At 50.9% G+C, this 20,357-nt stretch overlaps 1 protein-coding gene across 3 annotated transcripts in view; it reads right to left on the bottom strand.

The window, feature by feature from the left end:
• Positions 1-5,790: 5,790 nt before the first annotated feature.
• RNF216 (ring finger protein 216) overlaps positions 5,791-20,357 on the bottom strand; it is a 76,723-nt gene continuing 62,156 nt past the window's right edge. For all 3 annotated transcript variants that reach the window (XM_061346163.1, XM_061346146.1, XM_061346154.1), the window contains exons 14-17: positions 17,831-17,928; positions 15,246-15,468; positions 7,058-7,127; positions 5,791-6,533 (exon numbers count right to left, since the gene is read on the bottom strand). In XM_061346163.1, coding sequence (XP_061202147.1) covers positions 6,214-6,533; positions 7,058-7,127; positions 15,246-15,468; positions 17,831-17,928 — 711 coding nt within the window. In that variant the 3' untranslated portion in view covers positions 5,791-6,213. The remainder of the gene's footprint in view (positions 6,534-7,057; positions 7,128-15,245; positions 15,469-17,830; positions 17,929-20,357) is intronic.

The raw sequence follows: 20,357 nt of genomic DNA on the forward strand, positions 1-20,357 counted from the left end.
TCCCCTGGAGCACTCACCCCATCCCACCCCATCCCAACCAGGGGCAGAGCCATGGGGCTGGGCTCAGCCAGCTTCCCCCCAGCAGCTTCTCTTTGCTCCTGGCTTTCGGGGTAGGGTTCATCCCCAGCTGAGCCATAAGAGGTGACCTTACATATCACAGCATCCCCAGGGCTGGCGCAGGGTGGCGTGTATCCCTGTGGAAGGGCCAGCAAGCCGATCCCCTTCTTCCCCATACACCTGGAAATGAGTTTTGAGGGTGATCCCGTCTGGAAAACCTCAGCTTTTCATCTCGTGGAGCCCCACACTCCTTGTGTCCCGCTGCCCCTCCTTGTGCTTCTGCCTCTGGAGGAGCATCATAGACCCCAGTGGTGGGTCCAGCCCGGCTGGTCCTGCTGCTGTGCTGGGGAGGGGATGCTGTAAGGGGGATGCAGAGCAAGCCTGTGCTGGGTAGGGAGCTTCATCCAGCCCATGGTGGGCTTTGGTCCCTGGCTGATGGAACCTCCCTTGGGTGATGGCTGGAAGCATAAACTGCAGCTTTTGGTTTACAGACTAGAGAAGTTCCTTAGCAAACTTTGCACAGTGATATTTGCTCAGTACCTTGTTTCCTTCCTCTCTCTCTCGTCATATACTGGAACAGTGAAGGGAATCACTGCACACCTGATGCCGAATTGGGAAGCGCCCGCTCCTGTGGGCTCCCCCAAGGTCCTGGGCTCTTGTGCCATCACAACTCAACTGGAAAAGAAAAGAGAAAGACCAAAACAGTATTTTTGTTAGTCTCTATTTATATATGCTCTCCATGGCACTGTGTTACCAGCTGTTCTCTGTACTAGGTCTGCATTAGAGTATAACGCTGTTTGTAACGGGTGATGCTGACGTGTCCGTTAGGGTGTTGAAAGGCACTTTATCCTTTGGGGCCTTCCCGGGGCCGGTATTTGCTCCCTGCAAACACACCAAGGAGCCTTTTTTCGTCCCCCCCTCCCCACACCAAGGGTGCTCGTGGCATCGCTGCCGTGCCAAAATCACCATCACCGGTCCCCATCGCCGGAGGCAAGGCAGGGGCTCCTCAGCCTTAAAGCCATGGGGAGGGTGGAAACCCCTCCCTAGGAGCTTGGTGCTATCCTCTCAGCTGGCAGAGCGAGGGGCCTGTCCCCTGCCATGGGGACAACCCCAGGCCGGGGTCCCTCTCCGGTGCAGGGGATCCCATTGGGATACTACCTCGGCTCTGCGCCCACCCGGGCACCGCTCTGCCCCTCGAAGGACCGAGTGTCTTGATGAAGCCCTATGACTTGGCACACACTTTCTGCTGGCCTTCACCCCCCCCTCTTTGCCCTATGTCACCTCCTCCCTGTCCCCTTGTTGCAGTTCGAACCGTGTAAATCCTGCTCTGGCTTCTTCTGTGTGACACTAGGTCAAGCATCTCTCCTGTCTCCTCGTAGCGGGTGTCGTGACTCTCTGACAAGCATCTCACTCTGAAAAGTTAAGGTTTGGGTTTTATCTTGGGGTTGTTTTGGTTTTTTTTTTTAATTATTATTTTTTTGTAAGTGCCATTTGTATAACTTAAAAAAAAATAATAAATAAATGAGCTTCAAATGGAGAAAGATGAGTAAAAATAAAACCTGCATTCGGATACAAACAGAGCTGCCTGGTGTGTCTGGTGGCTGTGCCTGCAGCTGCAATGGCCTTTGCATGGCATGGGCATGAGCGTGGAGTATCTGGGGGACAGATTGCCTTGCTGTGATTGAGCTGGCTCTAGAGGGAAGGGAATGGGGGCCAAAGGGCTCATCCCCACCAAGCAGCTCAAAGGGGATTCTTACCTGGCCAGGAAATGCACCACAACTAAGGGCTGACCATGGGCTATGTGATGGGTAAGCCAAGGGGGGGATGGCTTTAAGGTGAAAGGGAGAAGATTTACATTAGACATTAGGAGGTGCTGGCACAGGGTACCCAGAGAAGCTGTGGCTGCCCCATCCCTGGCAGTGCTCAAGGCCAGGTTGGACACAGGGCTTGGAGCAAGCTGCTCCAGTGGAAGGGGTCCCTGCTTGGAGCTGGAGGAGCTTTAAGGTCCCTTCAACCCAAACCATTCTGTGACAGCCAAAGCTGGCTGAGGCTGGGTCGCATCCCAAGATGCTCAGAGCAACCCCAAGCCATCAAGCCCCTGTGTGCCTTAGTGACCTCTGCCTGGCTTGGGGACAGACACCAGCGAACCAGCTGCCCCTGCAGCCAGCAGTGATGCTGAGACCCTTCAGCATGGCAGTGCTGGGAAGGAGCTGCTTTTTCTCCCTCTGGTTCAGGTATTTCCCCCCCACCATATGATGGCCCTAAGGGGGAGGCACCTGCTGGGAGGGAAGAGCAGTGGGATGCTGGTTTTGGATGCATGGCATGGTGGAGGAAGCGGTAAGACCTCTCCTCCTTTGCTTGGAGGGATGGAGAAGGGGGAGATAGAAAAAGATCTAAGAGATCTCAGGCTGGAAGGAGGTGGGAAGCCCATCCACTGCAGCCCAGGCTGAAACACAGCATCCAAATGGAGCTGGGATGGCCAGGATGCACCCCCAGCCCTCTTGGGACAGTCAAAACCAGCCCTAAAACTCAACCAGCCCTCTCAGGTTTGATGCTGGGGCCAAGCTCAGTTTTGGCTGTGAAGATGGGGTGCAGCACATGCTTATGGAGGGGCTGGGGATCAGCTCCATCACCTGTGCCATGAGCAGACAGCTCCTTTGCTGCCCTTCATCTCCTGCAGCAGGCTCAGGACCACTGATGGGCTCCTGTTTGGTTTGCACCCATCTAAAGCTGGTTTGGGAAAAGCAAGATTTGGGGAAGGAGGGGGTGCCCAGCTCCCCCCTAAACACACATCCCAATGGGCCCAGCGGGAAGGGCATTGCCTGCAGGGACCTTCAACTTCAGGCAGGGGTTCAAGCACCAGAGCAGGGGTGGAGCAGAGGAAGGATGTTCATTCCTTACCCTAAACAGGGTGGAATGAGAGCAGGAAACACGGAGCAGCTCCCATCACCACCTTCACCCCCAGGGACATCCACATGGGCACGAATGAACCTGGCTGGGACACCCATGGGCTGTGACACCCAGCCTGGGCAGGAGGCCCCTCAGCCTTCCCTTCTCCCTGCTCAACCAACACATTCCCCTTTGCTTCCAAGCATGGGGGGGAAAAGCCCCCCTGTTTCCTCCCCCCCACCCCAACACACACATCCTGGTTTCCATTTAAAGGAGTGCCTGGAAACCATTTTCTATCCCATGCACTTTTTCCTCGGGAGCATGTGGAATATATTAAGCTTTTCCTGGAGGGTCCAATGGGTTTTGCCTTGTGACTTAAGAGAGGTTTCAAGCACAACAGCCCTGCCTGCTCCGCTGCCTGCCATTAGCCCCAGCATCAAGCTGGCACAGTCGGGATGATGGTGATGATGATGATGATGATGATGAGGATGCTGGAATAAAAAGCACAGAGGGTAAAAGTCAGAGTGCACAAATTTATTTACAAAATAATTCAAATTACAATATAAGACAGGAACTTTTTACACACTGGATATTAGAATGGTTCTAACTACCAGAAGGTAAAGAAAAATACCCCTTGTTTGGGTTGGTTTCTTTAATAAAACACCTATTTCTTTTCAGCTATTGTTATACAAAGTGGCAGAACATGCACATCTTTACAGGGCTTCTTTCTGTCAACAGAACGTTTTGCTAAGTGCAAATACTAAAGTTTCTCTTCTCCCACCTTTAAGGCAAGTGAAACGGAACACTGCAGTTATAACCAGAAGTACCTGTTATGGGCACAGCGACCTCCCTGCCACCCTGGGGAGGATGGATGGCTTCAAGGACTGCAGGGCAGGAGGGAAATGGGGTGGAGGAGATGGAGACCAGATCAGGAGGGATGTGGGGGGGGTGCAGTAAGGTTTGGGGTTATTTCCCTTCCTGTTTGTATATAAACCAACACAAGCCCTATGAGAAAGCTCTGCAGCAGACACCAAACACTGAGTCATCTCTCAGACACAGACCAGCTCAAGGCTTCCTCCCTTTACATCCATCAACTCCAGGTCCATGATGCTTGTGCCACAGCAGCAGAGGACCCTCACGTCCCATCCACAAGGATGGACCACAGACACTTCCCACCTCTGCCCGATGCTTCTCCATCCCTGGGCCAAGGCTTTACTCCTGATGCCCACACATCCGCAGATACACCCCAAAGGATCCCCCCACTTTGCACGGGTGGGTATTACCGGACAACCCCAACCACCCTGCTGCAGGAGGGAACATGCTTTGGGAAGCCTGAAAGGCTCATGCAAGACTTGAGCACACAGAATCCCAGCTATGAGACAAGTCAGGATTTCCTTCCTGGAAGGGGAAAGCACCCATTCTTCTCCTGTCCTGGGTCCATCTTCTCACCACTTCTTAATGCTGTGAACACAGCCCTGCTGCCCCAAATCCAATGGGATGCTGCTCCTGGCTACCACAGGAATCACTCGGTGCAAAGCTGGCCAAACCCCAGCTGAGCAGTAAGATGAGAATGATAAGAAGAGCTGATAGCAGCAAGGGAACACCACCTGGTTCTTAATGCTAGAGAGACCATGGCACAAGAGCTGGAACAGAGCACCCCACAGGGTATGTCCAACCCATGGGCAATGCCCAAGAGGGGAAAAATTGCTGACTCAGCTCCAAAAGGCATGGGAATTCCCTTTGGGAGAGCCTGCTGGGGACAACTGTCTCCAGATGCTGTCCCAGGCGCTGCCTTAAGGCAGGAGCATCCCACTGACAGCCCTGAGCCCACCACTTGCTGCACTCCCCAAGGGGATGCTGTGCATGAAGCAGTTACATGGAGCTGCAAGCAAGGGGTGGGCAGAAGCTGCGGGATGGAGGAAGGGAGTTTTACCTAGGAAACCCAAATGAAACTGGAAGACAGATGCTCAAATACAGCAGGGAATAACGGGAAGGGCACCCAGAGGGTTCCCAGCAGGATGAAGCCCAGAGCAAACCACCCAGGCAATGGCAGCACCAATGGGATGCTGAAAGCTAGCCCAGCATTTCCAACCCTTTTCTGTCCTAGAGGGGACCCCTACCAGACAGAGCACCCAAAGAGAGGTGAGGAAAGGGCTTTGTGCCAAAGCTCCTCCTGCAGCCCAGCACCTACACCCCTTGCTCCTCATAGGGAAGCTTTGCTGCTCCTAACCCCAGCAATACTCACTGCTGTTCCCAAACTGATCAGGCTGAAGCACACCCTGCCAGGAGATCCCATGTGCCATGGAAGCAGCCAGCTTCCTGCAACACAGAGCTGCAGTGCATGCACCACTGCAAGGGTAATTCCCAGTTTTCCTGCATCTAACAGGGTCTTAACCCAAGCAGTTTTTGCTACGATGGGCACAGCTTGGCGCTGGGTGCTTTGAGAGCTGTTTGGGAACCATGGCCAGAAGCAGGGGGAGGTTTGGGCTCTCAGATGGGAACAGCAAAGCAAAGGCCACGTTTTGGAAGCTGAGCCACGCTCCCATGGGGATAAAAGTCCTTTCAAGGGAGCAAGTTCAGTTCAGCCAAAGATCAGGGCGCCTGAGTCTTGTGCTGCTTGCTAAAGCCCCAAGACAGAACATGGCTCTGGGCTTCCCAGTGAGACCTCAGCAGTGAGAGGGCTCCTGCATCCCATTACCCTGCTTAGAGAGTGAGAGTGCTAAAAACACTTCACTGACTTGGTATGGAGAAGTGTGTTTCTGTTGGGAGGTGCTGGCGGGTTACAGGGATGCTGGAGAACATGGGAACATCAGCCTTGTGCAGGCAGAAGGGCAGCCAGCTCCTGTAGGTCTTACTCAGATGCAGTCTCCCTCTTTACCCCCAGCCTCACTTTGCGCAGCAGCTGCTCCAGCCAGCAGGAAAGAAGGATATTTGGGAAGTCCCCAAGGAATGGCTGCATCCCTGCGCTCCACAAAGTGTCACTTCCCCTCCCAACAGCTGCCTGAAGAGGCTTTGTCAAATCACAATCACCCGGATGCCCAGCACAGGGAGAGATCCCTTGGGAAATGCAGCACCAAGGCCTGTTGCAGCACAGGTTGGAACTGCAAAGGTTCAGAGAAGCTCTAGAGAGGGATACAGTGCAAAGACAGGCGACTCAGGGGTCCCCTGGCAGCTGGATAATCCAAGAGGAGCTGGAGAAGGAAGGGGGGTGATGTTATAGGGCGGCTTTGCCCTGCAGTGACTATGTCAAGTGCTGTTTGAAGCAGGTCAGAACTGCTGGCGAGGCTGAGGGCCAAAGTGCATAGGCAAGTTGTGCTCCCGCCGAGCATTGATCTGGGGGAAGTCAAAGTTCACCCTCATGTTGGGTAATGGGGGCACGTAGGGAGCAGGGACAGGGCGGATGTGGAGCGGGATGTTATTGTACAGGGGGCGGACGGGAGGGAGCTGGAAAGGAGGGTGCATGAAGGGGTAGGGGCACATCCGGGGCTGATGGAGGTTCTGAGGAACGGGTCTGGGGATGACTTCAATCCTCTGGATTTTCTCCACGGGCTTTTCTACAGGAGGGCCGATCCGCTTGAAGCTCTTCTCTGCAGAGGGGAGAGAGACAAGAACCAGTCACACCACAAACAAGTCTTGCATTTGCAGTCAGCATCCTCCATCCCTGCACGCTCCTTAAGCACGCTCTACAGCATCACTGCTTGCCCCTTCCATGCTGCAGGCACAGCTTTCCAGTTTGGCTCCTTTCACCACACCACTAAGGTTGTGCTGCCCTTCAGCTACTTGCCCAAGTGGAGGGGAGACAAGGCTGTGCATCCATCACACCCAGCACCAAGGGAGCTGGACACAAGCCTTGTGCCTCCCCACTGGCACAGCAAAAGCCTGTAGGCAGCAGTGCTTTAAAGCCAGACAGGTTGCCAGGGTGATGGCTTGCACCCCTCTCTGGAGCAGTGTTTTGGGTGATGCTTGGCACAGCACAGAATGCATGGAGGAGCCTGCAGACAGCCAGGCTGTGGGGAGAACCCAGTGAAGGTCCAGACTTGTCAGGAGCTAGGATCTAGGCTCCCCCATTGCCCTCAGCTTGATGTCAAAGCACGGGTACAGACTGACTTACCTCCATTTTTCTTCCTCTGCTCCTCTTCGGCCTCTTTCTGAATCTCCTGGATTATCTTCTCATCGTCTTCCTAGGAATACAAGAGTCCGTGGGTTAATTCCTGCTGCAGGAACCTCTGTCCTCTCAACACTGCTTTTCTTTTCAGCACGTTTGCAGGAGGAAATAAAAGGTGAATTCAGCTGAATTGTCCCCATTTGGGGTTGACTTAGATTTAATCCAAAGCAAGGCTGTGAAGGGGGACTGCAGCAGAGCTAAGCCTCCTCTACAGAGTAGCACTAAGAGGCTTAAGATCAGTTTTCCTGGGAGATGGGTGCTAAAATCCATCTCCTGCATGGAACCAGAGGAGTGCAACCCAGCTCCTCCCATGTGAAGCATTGCTGAAGAGCTGTTAATCTTTTAAATGGCAATAGGCTATTAAATATTTACATTACCCTGGCACTTCCAGAGCTTTTGGCCCAACAGCTGGAATTAACACAACTTAAATCCTGGCTCTGGTAGCTAAACTACTGTGCCGAGGCCATTTAGATCTTATCTGTAACTCTGAGGAGGGCATAAATCCCAGTATGTTTCTTTAATGTCTATCTAGAGGTTATAAGAAGTATATTCAGACCCGCTGCTCACCAAGAACACAAGGACAAGCCAGAAGTGGAAAGCGTCATTCTGCTTCTTGTCACCTTTGGTTGTCCCAACCCAAAGGAGCAGCACAGAGATCAAATAATGCAGAGGAGCTTCAGGTAGCTAAGAAGGATGGCATTTATGCCACCATTGACTAGGTCAAGGGATGCACAGAGTCCTGGAAGAAGGCTGTGCAACTCCTGAGCTATTAACTCTCTGCTCCCAAGAAGAGGGGTGAAAAATGAGTTTCTTCACTGCACCACAGCATGCAACAGCTATCAAGGGTAACAAAGATCACACCCAACAACTCAAGAGACAACTCCCTTTCAGTGCCAGGCAGCAGATGCTTCTGCTGGCCATATGTGCAGCGATGGCAACAGAGGTCCCCCTGGTCTCTGCAGGGTTGCATCTGCTGCTGCTTCGTGTCCATTGGGATGAAACATTACCTGGCACTTTCAGGAAACAAATGGGAATAGCTAAGCTGCCTGGACAGTGTTTGTGCTCTTAATGTTAGTTATTAGGGAAGAAGGCCAAGAACAGGAGCTGCTGCTGACACACAGCACCCGCATCAGGCACTCAGATGCTCTGGTGCTAAGGAGCACTTAGCGCTTGCAAGCCATCAGTGGAGCAGGAGGGAAACCCAAACCCCAAGCACCCCACCACACACAAGACTCTGCCTCAGTCTATCCATCCTCATTTCAGCTCTGCCAAACCCCATACATTTCATCCTGAACACTCCTAATGTGGAAAATAGCCTCTATTTTAAAGAGTGCTGGAACTCAACTCGAAATCCGCTTCATGTGTGCAGCTACAATGAAGCTATTTTAAGTCTAGCCAGCTTCCCAGTTCCAATCTCACGGTCCTGCACGTGTCTAGCATGGGAAGCTTGCTAAGATGTGCCCTTCTCCAGCCTCCAGATAAGGTTTCCCTGGGAGACTGAAGTTATCTTAATCTGCAGAAAACCATCCAACTCCATACTTGCCTCCCTCTTATTCTTCTGTGAGTCAACAGTTAAAATGAAGACGTTCCAGGACATGCTTTTTTCTTTCCCAAGCAGGCTGCTTCCATGGACTGTTAATTACAGCCTATCTATCTCCATAAAAACTGCTGAAGAATGGCTCTTCTGAGCCTATACAGAACTTCTAATTACATCCCAAGCTTCAGACTGCGATGTTCCCTGGCTGGAAAAGAATGTGGGCATGCTCTGCAATAAGCACCAAACATCCTCTGCTCCTTTGCTGCCTGTTGTTCTCAGAACGTATTTTGCAATGCTGTTGACAATGGAGAGAGCCATGTCTCCCATTTCATTGCCACTTACTGGAAAAGACTTACCTGAATGGTTTTTGTTAGTTATAGGACAAGAAACATATGTTAAGCTCAACTGAACAAGACCACCGATCTCCATCCCTCACACAAAGGCATAAACCTCACCTTAAAGCTTAGAAACATGCAGAAGTCCCTCCTAACTTAAAAAGAAAAGCTTTTACTTCAAGCCTGTGATTCACCCTCTGAAATGGTGCTTTCCAGGGACACCCCATCCTGACACCACTCCCTGTGATGCTGCAGCTCCTGCAAACGCCGCTGTTGGTACCGGTGGGTCCCTGTTGACATCAGGGGAACAGGACACATCAAACACAACAAGATCCTCCTGCAGCGAGGGCTACTCAACCCTCCCTGTTTAAACTGCAGCTGACCTCCACACTAATGAGGATCCACAAAGCCATGTGCCCCCAGGGCTGGAGAGCCAGCTGCACGCACACCAAGGTGATGCAGGCTTCAATTACTGCAGCTCCCAGGGCAACAGGGAACTGCAGACCAGCAAAGCCCATCTGCCAGAGCTCCACAATGACGTCTACCTTGCAAGGACAACATAAACCACATCACTTCAAACACAGAGGCCAGAGATCCATATCCCTTCTTGGTCTTCAAGAGGGGGTACATCTTACAGCACACCCCCTAGATGCAAAAAAACGTGCCAAAACCAGACCCAAATCAGGATGACAAGCTGCTGACCACTTCCGTGACTGTAAATCCCAGCAGAGATAGAACAAACTAAATGGAATCATAGCATGGTTTGGGTTAGAAAGGACCTTAAAGCTCATCCAGCTCCAACCCCTGCCACAGGCAGGGTCGCCTTCCACTAGAGCAGCTTGCTCCAACCTGGCCTTGAGCACTGCCAGGGATGGGGCAGCCACAGCTTCTCTGGGCACCCTGTGCCAGCGCCTCAGCACCCTCACAGGGCAGAACTTCCTTATATCCAACCTATTTCTCCCCTGTTTTGATTGAACCCATTACCCCTTGTTCTATCATCACAGCCCCTGAATGAAGAGCTCCTCTCCAAGGACACCTTTGTTGCTTCTCTGCTGATAAAAGCATATTCTCACACTGGAAGGTGAAGGTATTTCCATTCAATCCCACACACTGAACCTTGGCTTTGAATTTTTCTTTGCCTCATGATTCCTGAAGCACCAGTATCCATTAATAGGGAAAGAGGAAAAACACCCTGCACAACATGCACCTTCCTACCCAAGCAGCTGACATTACACTTGGCAAGTCCTGGATACAGAGCTCAGTTCAATACGGGCAATATTGAGGAAAGATCCACATCCCGAACGGACCAACATTAAAAGCAATGTGCACAGCAAGACAGTTTTAGGGTATTTGTGAAGGAAAACCGGTGCCACAAGTTCTGCTTATTCCATCAAAGAGAATCTATGAGAAGCAAAAGCAGGGGTTTGATTGCACAGTAACCGGAGGGAGGTGACAGATTCATCTAGGGGTAAAGCATCCACACCAAAAAGTAAGCTTTCATTAGCACACTTAGGGATAGCTTTTGTGGTGAAAACCCCGTTTCATGTCACATGGGGTGGAGGCTGCAGCACAAGCTCAAAAAGCCTCTTGTGTCCATTTGCCTGAGTGGCTTCAAGTCCCTTAATAAAGGATTAGATTATGATTCTAATAGCCTGTTCACTGGCTGCATGGATTGAAGGGACTGATCTTGTCACGGTAACAGTCATCTTCCTGTCAGCTGCCCTGCCTACAGCAACAAAGGAAGATAAAAGACTAAAAGCAACCCCCAAGCCCTGCTGGGTCTCAGCCTGCATGGATTTGGAGCAAGGATGTTGCTTGCCTCTCCTCCTGAGAGAAAACACACAGGGCAATGCTATAACGTGGCCCTTCCCCATCCTCTGTTGCATCACGGGAGAAGGGAGGTGGCCAAGAGGAAAATGCAAAGGATCTGAGATGTATTCACCCTTCTTATCTGCAAACACCGCAGAAAGCAACCGTGGTTATGAAGAGCAGCTGCATTTTAAAGTGGCAAAACAGGACCCTGCTTTGCTCCAAAGCTGATGGTGGAATGCTCTTTGCAGGAACCAGCCCCAATCCTGCAGCCAAAACCACCAGTGTTCATCCCTGAGAGCCTGCCCTTACGATCCCAAAGCCGCAAAAGGGTCTCGGCCCGGAGAAGGCTTTTCCTTTCATCCCTCTCCCATTGAATCCAGGGAATGCAGTGAGCACGGAGCCAATCACAGCAGAAAGGGTGGCTCGGGTCTGTGGCTGGATTAACTAAAGAGCTGGGCTGGGTTGCTAAGCGAGGCACCTTTTCATGGCCTGTTTCAACAATGCCGCATCCAGCATCCACGCAGGGCCCTGCACGCACAGAGAAAAGAGCTGCTGGAGAAACAAACAGCCCACCAGAACAGGGAAATACAGCAGCAAAGGAGATAAAAGCTCTGCAGATCACACAGACACAACCTCCCCCAAACAAACCCTCCTCTGCCCTGAACAAAAGTGCCATCCGGGGAGCTTCTGAAAGCTCTCCTTATCTGTAATTATGAAGAGCCAGAGGAAAGCTGCTGCCCGCCTCCTGAACCAGGGAAAACAAGAGACCTGGGAGCTATTCCTGGGCTGCACAACCCCTCCCCTGTCTGCAGAGAGTGCCCCCACCACCATGTCTCCCCCTTTGTGGCTCTTTGCAGCTTGCTTTTTCCACGGATGTGTGGCTGCAGCCGTTCCTAATAAACGTGAACCGATTTCTTTCACGACGCAGGCTTCCAAAGGACTAAAGGGGTTTTACTGCAAATCATTCCCAGATCAGCTGCGGAGATCCTGAGCAAGAACAGGCATCGGCTGTCTCCGGCATGTTCCTCCATGCAGCAGGAAGCAGGGGATAAAAGCAGGCTGTGTTGTAACTGGAACAGGGCATCCGCAGTGCTGCAGGAAAAGGGGGGCCAGGATGGGGATGAAGCACACGCTGGCGTTTAAGACATGCAGAGTTATTTTAGCAACAGGCATTCCCTATTGATGGCTTTCTGTGAACAGCCTGAATTAACTGTAGGCTTATGATTAAGGCATTTTATAGGATGTTAAAAAAGAAGGGTTTAGGGGTGTTTTTTCCCCCCCTCCAAATCCTAAAGGCAGCGGTGTGTCCTTCATGCATTACCTTAATGCATTTGAAGTTTTACACAGTCTTCGCTCACCATCTTCTTTTTATAATGCTAGAAGGAGGAGTAATTGCAAACACCTTAGAATGATTAGTCTCCTGCTTTGAACTTTAACGATGGGCCTTTGGGAGCGTTTGAAGAGTTTACTGAAAACATCTTAAAGTTCAAAGCCAAAAGCAAGCTGCTATGTAATACACTGATAGCCCAAAGAGGAGTATGAAATGAACACACATGAGAGCAGCACCTGGTTTACCAAACCAGGCAGAACGCATTAGTCAAACGGCACCACAGGATTTGTACCTACCCGTGAAAACACACAAAGCTTTGCTATGGGGATTTTGAGAGGAGGGAAATCACAGCCCCGAGTCCCAGAGCCAATTCCCACTGCTCCATCCCGAGCTGTGTCTCTGGCAATATTGCATCAGCCCCTGCAGCAGCCAGCAACGTCTCAGAGTGAGCATGGGCTTTGCAAGAGAGGAACATGAGTTCTGGCCAAGTGAGAAGAGCTCCTGGCCCGTGTTCATATCCTACAGGGGTGCAGGGCATGGAGGAGCTCCAGAAGAAATGCAGTGATTAAGTGATTACTGCCTGCAACCCTGGAAGCTGCTGACCGCAGCCCGATTGCAGCTTGTCTCTGAGCAGGCAAATGTTGCACCACTGCTTTTAAATCAGACTCCAGCCTCATGGCAATGCAGGCACAAGGTTTTAACCAACCTTTTCTGATGGGAAATGCTGTCGGCTTTATTCTCTCCAGATCATTTGAGACAAAGACTTACAGATGCTGCAGTTCCTAGAGGGCTGTCTTTAATCTGGTTTTAGCCCGAGTTAATGAATAGGTTCACCTATACTTTCGCAAGAGTCATTTCAGCCTCAGAAAACGTTAAGCACTTGGAAAAGAACAAAGGTTCCCTACTTAAAAATGAATTTTGCTTTAAGTAATGGGGAGTGAGACCCAAACCAGATCCTTCACAAAGGTATGAAATCATCCAGGTGTGACAGAAGGCTCTTACACCAATGAAACGTGAACAGACAAGACCGTGTTACCGTGACCATGGCACCGGTCTGCTGTGAAGATGGTTCTAAGTTAAGGCTGTGCATAAGTCTATCAGAAATCAGAACAAAAACATCCTGTCACCCTCTGGAAGCCAGGCTTTGGTGCCCCACCTGTGTCCTCCCCATGCTGCAGCAGAACCTAGTCCCGGGACAGGAGTGGCTGCTCCTTAGTGACGGGCTGCAGCTTCACAGGCCATGAGACAACCCATCTTCTCTGTACTCACATGTGCGGCTGCAAACATGTGCAAGCTCACGGCAGATACTCTCCTCCTATATATACAGCATCAGCTGTCTACTGATTTCAACAGAATAGAAGAAATTGAGCCAAAAGAGGAAACAGAGGAGTTGAGAAAGGTGCAAGAAGATGCCAATGCAGCAGCCAGCAAAACATCGTCATCGTCCCTGACATAGGACAACCCATTCTCTCTATGGCCTCTTCCATATCCCCATGTCAAGATTCAAATTCATCCCCCCTCTTCACACCTACCACATTAATCCCAGTTCCCGTGTCCCATCTGAGCGCGCAGATCACCCAGGTGGGATTGGGTTAGTGTCAGTAAGCCCCTCACAAAGGGGGATAAACGCACACAGGTCTCCATCACTTGAACCTCAAAAGCCAATGCTTGAGTTTCACATTATACTTTGCAGCGAGGAGAATCACCCAACTTCACCTCCCCAACCTCCAGCACTCAATCAGCCAAAAGGAAAAGCAGTAACAATGACATAACAGCTCTTTGCTTACAGTGGGAAAGTTTCTTTGCCACAACATTGGTTCATTAGAGAGCTGGCAAGGGCCTGGTGACAGCGTCCTCTTTGTGCTGCCTATTTATTTATTTATTTTGAAGTACAGTAGGGGTCTTTGGAGAGGCCTCATGTTTTCTCTGGCTCTGAACAAGTGCCAGCACCCAGCACAATCAGCAGCCTGATGGGAACAAAGGATGCCAGCGTTGCCGAGCCCTGAATCACATCCCGGTGGAAAACGAGGAGGAGTGGGACAGGAATGTGAGGAGTGCATATCCAGGTGCCAGGAACGCTACAGGGCTGTCTAAGAAAGAGATGTCTGTGTTTGGTTTAACACCTCGCACTGATAGGATAAAGCAGGCGAGCAAAGGATTGGGAAGTTGGTTGTGACACTGCTGGGAAATCCCCAAGAGCCTGCGGATAGAAGGGAGAGATTTAGCGTGGCTTTTCCTTGCCTTTGTGCAAGCACGGGATTGTGCACATTCCCTGCAGAAAGAGGGGCTGGGAGCAGTCTGGCAGCTGCAGCAGCCCGAGACAAAGAAGTGTTGGGAACAACAAAGCTCAGATGAGCCCTGGGAAGGCAGATCCACAATTCACACCGCTCTACCGCTTTGTTGACACCAGGAAATTCAACTCCTGCCCCTACCTACACTCCTGGGCTTCTGCTATTGAAGACCTCTATTTACAGAGACACTGCACTAAGTTTTCCCATGCTCGTCACAGCCACAAGCTGTATTAAGTTACTGCAGCTTCCCTCAGAGCTCAGTCTGTGCTTCAGCTCTCTCTCTGCAGCTGTTGACAGCAGCCATGAGAACAGACCCAGCTCTAACTCCTCATTGTTGGCTTCCAGGCAGTTTTCTCTATGGGTCCATCTCTGCACAGGGATTTGCAGAGCCAGCAGCTGGATGATCTGGGCAGCAAAAAGACACAACCCCCTCCTTGCCTCCAGATGCAAAGCCGTACCAAACAGCATCTCAGCTGCAAAATGAGTTCAAATGATCCCGATGCCGGCTACTGTGCCTGGTGCCAGCACACAGCTCTTTCCACAAGCCCCTGAACAACGCTCAAAGCACTTCCAGCCAAACCCCTTGTCTAACAGGAGCTGTTTTTCCATAAAGCAGCAACACTCCCTTCCAAGTTGCGGTCAGATGTGCCTCTGTGCTGATGTAGGCTTCTCCAGTGTGTTTTTTAGCTGCCTTGGGAGAGGAAAAACGTTGGGCTGTCTAAAGCCAACCCTCTTCCTCTGGTGGAAAGCATGGACTTCAACACGCTGGCATGGAGCAGGAACTGGGATCGGGGTGAAAAAGCATTCACAAAAGTCCTCTGTTACTTACTGTGGGATCTGTCCAGAGCGAGCACTTGTCACAGTCATGGCAGGGAACGCCAGGAGAGCGGAGGTGTTGGCAGAAGTGGTCGTACCCGTTAATGGCAACCCGGCAGAGGTAGCACATCTGAGCACCGCAGCGGCAGGACATGCGGTTGCAACCCTCCGATTTAATGAGGCTGGTGCCACACTTGTGGCACTTTCGAATCCGGGCTGCTGTCATTTTCTCTTCTCTGCAATGCAAGAAGAGGGAGAAGAATGAGAGAAAGGGCGCTTGAAGCCATCAGCCTGTGTTAGAGCTGCTGTTATGCCATCCCAGCCATGCTTTAACCCCCATCTCCAACCCCCTCCTCTTGCCTCCTACGCCATCCCCATGGCCCACCCGCTGTTCCAGGGAGGTCTGGGCTCAGCTCCACTTGGAGCCGACCCATGACAACTCAAGAACAAATGAAGTGAAAGAACGTCCATCACTGGCTGCATGCTGCAGACCTGATCCTGGTTTCCATGTGAGCCAAAACACCGCAGCGCCGGGCTCTGGCTTGGGAGGAATTTAAGCTGTAAGTCAAAGGGCACATGGATGCTTGACTTGGCTGTGGAGAAATCGAGCCTGGGAGATAAAGCTCAGGAAAAGCAAACCCTTGGCTGTCATCTACGAGCTCGCTTTATGTTTGCCTGTTGCTCTGGCTACAAAGCTGCCACGACCATGGTTTTTCTTCCCCAAGCCTGGCTGCTACGCTCCAGATTTATTTGGTTTCTGTTAAATTCCAATCACTAACTGGAAAACAATCCCATCTTTCCCCACAGAGACTGGGCTTTCCCCCTTCCTCTTACAATTCCCTACGTGTGTATTCCAGAGGTTATTGCTTTAGGTTCAAGAGATGGGTTTTAACAGAGCACAAACAGGAATCCAGGACAAAGCACAGCCCTTGTCCCCAGGAGACGTCCTGGCAGCAGCACACGCTCCAGTGCAAGGGCTCAGCTTGTGGCAGTGCTATTTTGGCACAGAACTGGAGGAAGGCCTCAGTCCTTTAATTAAAAGACTTAAGACTATAAGCTGACATCCTAAGGGCCAATTTTCTGACCGCCGGAGATCACGTTACAGTTTAATTCACAACCTACAAGTGAAATCTGATGACAGAAGAGTAAAAGGGCTGTGTTTTCATTGAGGGAAGCACAGCTCTCTGACAGTGGGGAATGATCTTCCTTAGCCAGGCATCTCCACCCAACTCCTTTAGAGGACCTGCAAACTCCACATGTGTCTGGGGGATGACAGGGAGGTATTTTAGAGGAGGATCACAGCAGCAAACCAGGCACGGCCCCACAACCAGCTCCATCAGCACAGCCGGGGGAACATGGTGAAGTGGGAACATTAGCCTTGCAGCTACCCAAAGCTCCCATGCAGCTACACCTGGCATGACCTGCACCCAGGGATTTGGAGATGAGCTAAGAATAGAGATGGGGAGGGGGAGAACCCCCACTTGAGACTGATTTTGAGCTGCAGCTGCTCTTCCCTCCGCTCCTCAACAGGATGCTGCTGCTGCAGATACGCTTTGGGAAGCTTTGAGCAAGGCAGGAAGTTTGGCCTGAGCTCCAGCGGCGCTTCCCTTTCCTTACACAGCGCTTCAAAAGGAAGCTTTTATTGTATCAGGCAGTGAGACTCATCCCTCCCCAGCAACGTTCTGCTAAAGGTTTTCCAACTGGTGCTTCTCCTTATTAGGGACACGACAACTCGCTCCTCCTCACTCCTCTTTCCTACAGGGAAAGGAGTGGCAGGGAAAAGGAGTAGCATCAAATGTGTAAAGGTTTTGTTCTGAATTAGGGATTGCGGGATGAGCAAGCAAGAGTCATTCAGCCTCCCAGTGGTGAGGCTTTCCAACCCCTACTCATGCCAGACAGACTCTAAATCAGAAAGGATTAGGCAATGTGGGCAAGTCCCGTTTGACTGCTCCGTCCCTTATTCCCTAAAGGCAGAGGATTTTGTCGTTTCCTGTAGCAATGAGAGTGATCAAACTTCAAGAGACTCTAGGGAGGCACTCGGGATTGACACCTGAAAACATGGTTCCATTCTGTAACAATCCCTACCAACCAGCCCGAAACAGAGACAAGCTTCTGTAAGAAAACACATCTCCTCCCACAAAGGCAGAAAGCAGGAGCTGAGCAATCCACACATCATCTCCTCTCAGGAATCTCAAAGGGCAATCACAACTTACTGTGACTCAATATACTTCTCTGTCTCGGTGCAACATCTCCCTTCTCCCCCTGAAGCAACACTAATGGGGTTTTCTCACCTCTGAGGACTAAGAGACACTGGGCTAAGCCAGAGGAGCAGGCTGGTCTGGTGACAGCTCTCCCACGTTCTCTCATTACCTGCTGGATCCGCTGCCAAGTATATTCCACAGAAAGAAATCCTATCCTGGGAGCCTTCTGACTGCTTGGCTTTGACATCCCTAGGACCTCCCTGGTGGAAGGATACCCAGCAGGACTTGAGGGCCTCTGCCAGCTACAAGAACAGAGGGGCTCCTCACCCCCTCCGCACCAGAGTGTATTGGGGGTTCATCCACCCCCTGTTTTTGCTTGGTTGTGGAGTTTACTTACACAGATGTCCTGTATTTGATTTCATCCTTCTCAGCCAGCTGCTCGCAGGTGAGGTTCATGTGCTCCTTCCACAGCACTTGGCAATTCCGACATGTTTCCTGATGAGGATAACAAGCATTAAAGGAAGAGAAGACCCAGCACACCATTAACAGCATTAGGAACTGGGAAAACTCCACTCTCTTCTTCCACCAAGCTACAGGATATCAGGGGAGGATGGGGCTGACAGTTTGCTATAGAGGTCTATTCTCCACCAGGGACCAGAATAAGTCCATCAAATAATGGGAGCCAAGGGTTTTTCCTAGGCACAAACACACAGGTACAAAATAAGTCCATTCAGTTCACCTAAAACTCATGGAATTGCTACCAATTTCACCAGCTACTTCCAAAAGGAGACTGCAAAGATAAAAACGTGGTGCTAAAGGACATCAGATTCATTGTTTCCTGACCAAAATCCTTCACCTTCATTTAAAGGGCTTTAGTTGAGCAGGCGATGGAAACCCTTGCAGCTGCATCAAAACCTCTGCTTCACCATGCACACAAACAAAGTAGCCATATCATGCTTTGTAACCCCCCCCCCCCCCCCAAATAAAGCACTTTACAGAAGTAAATAGCTTTAAAAGGCAGGATGTGACAAATATCTATAAACAGAGGTGGAATATGAACCAATATTTACAAGTTTAACCCGAATTGCTGAACTAAGCTTACAGCAAGGGACTGAATTCCCCTGTTCTTGTAAACTCTTTCGCAACAAGGCTCTAATCCAGGACTGGTAAAGCTGTGTGGAGCAGGAGGGCTGGGGAGGCACTATTGGCAAGGGGACTTGGCCTAACACTGGGGAGAAGTTGGCTTGTTCAGTTGGTTGGCCAAAGAAAACATCATTTTGTTTTGGGTCAAACAAGAGATTTATTTTTCCCCTTTTAATTTGAGGAAGATTAAAAAACATCCAGATCAAACTTGGAAGAAAGTACACGCTTCACAATCCAACTGTTTCATCTCCAGCATGGCTGGGGCTCAGGCTTCCCAATCCAACTTGCTCTCCCCCTTGGCAGGAAAACCCAGCTGGTGGTGGAGCATCCTCTTCCCTTCCACACCAAAGAAGGTCCCAAAAGAGCTCTGCTCACACTATTACTGAAAGCTAATGTCTGCAGGAACAGATCTTACTTGATTGCATGACCTTCATTTTATTTTAATGAAGAAATTGGGCATTTGTATGAGGCAGAAGTAACTGCTTAAAGACACACGTAGGCAGCCACACTCTTTTGATCACAAATTGGACAAACAGGATGAAGACCAAAGCTTCCAAGGAAGCCACCCCTAGGAGATGGTGCACAATACTGCCTTGTTTGTAGTTGTGCTCGCTGGGAGATGGGTAAGAGCTCGTGCTTTCATTTGCAGAATTAAAGGCTCCTCATCCTGGCTGGTAAACTGCACATGGCTGCAGACTGCACGGTAAAGGCTACAGTAAGATGAGAGCCAAGTGTGTGACCGTGTCCTGAAAGCTCAGCAGAGGATTTTGGGATCACTCACTTTGCAAACACACCCTTTGGCAGGCCAGCACTGGCTTTAAGGGGCAGTAAACACCACAGTCCTATTGATCCTCATAAATCATACATCATACCCTGTGTTTTCCTGCTAAAGCTGTTAGAACAGGCACCATTTTGTGTGTGCTGTTGGCAGGTCACATCTGGCTGTTATCAGACCTGGAGCTGCTCACGTACCTCAATGAGGACCCACCTTCCCCTTTCACTCTCAACACATGGCCACACGCCATTCAAGATCAGAAGTGCTGTAAGGCTTTGGGTAAGTTGTAAGTCCATCAAGGGTTAAACCCAGTCCTTGGAGCCCTGCTACACAGACCCACGTTCACATGCCAGCAGCAAAGACTGAACAGCTTTTTGCCAGAAGGGTTGGCACACATTCCAGCCAGGAGCCTACTATTCCCAATTACTGAACTCCAGGAGCCACCTTTGCTGCTGAACTAGAAACGATGCCCTTTGGAAGCAGATGGTGCCACTTAAGACTTTCTTACCAAGCCATTCCCTTTTGCTACTGCCACCACCCTTGCTTTGCCCACTGCAGCATTAAGCACAATGCTCTCCCTTGAGCTAAGGCTGCTGTCAGTCGCCAAACAGTTGTCTCTTGCACTCAGGAAAAGGGATTTCAGTGCAGGCAAGGAGAAAGGGAAGAGGCACAGCAATGCAGATTCCCAGACGCGATGGGATGGTGTGGGATAGCAGGTATCCGGTTCTCCTCCTTACTGTGACTCCTGCACAGCAAGTGCCACAGCAGCTGTGCACATTCCTGGGATCCTTTCCAAGATATGTTGGCCACGAGGAGCTGCAAAGCCCACAGGCAGCTCTGCCTGTTCCAATGCACCCCATGGAGATGTCCCCGTGGCTTCCCGACTCCGAGCATCACTTGGTGCTGCCTCTGACCGAGCCACATCCTCTCCAGAGCAGAGGACCGGACAATACATGTGCCATGAGCAGAACAAAATGCCACTTCTCCCCTTGTTCTACCCCAGACA

The sequence above is a fragment of the Neopsephotus bourkii genome, unplaced genomic scaffold (assembly GCF_033783945.1).
Source record: "Neopsephotus bourkii isolate Nb327-2 ecotype Australia unplaced genomic scaffold, CSIRO-AGI_Nbou_v1 NB_39, whole genome shotgun sequence".
Classification (NCBI taxonomy): Eukaryota; Metazoa; Chordata; class Aves; order Psittaciformes; family Psittacidae; genus Neopsephotus; species Neopsephotus bourkii.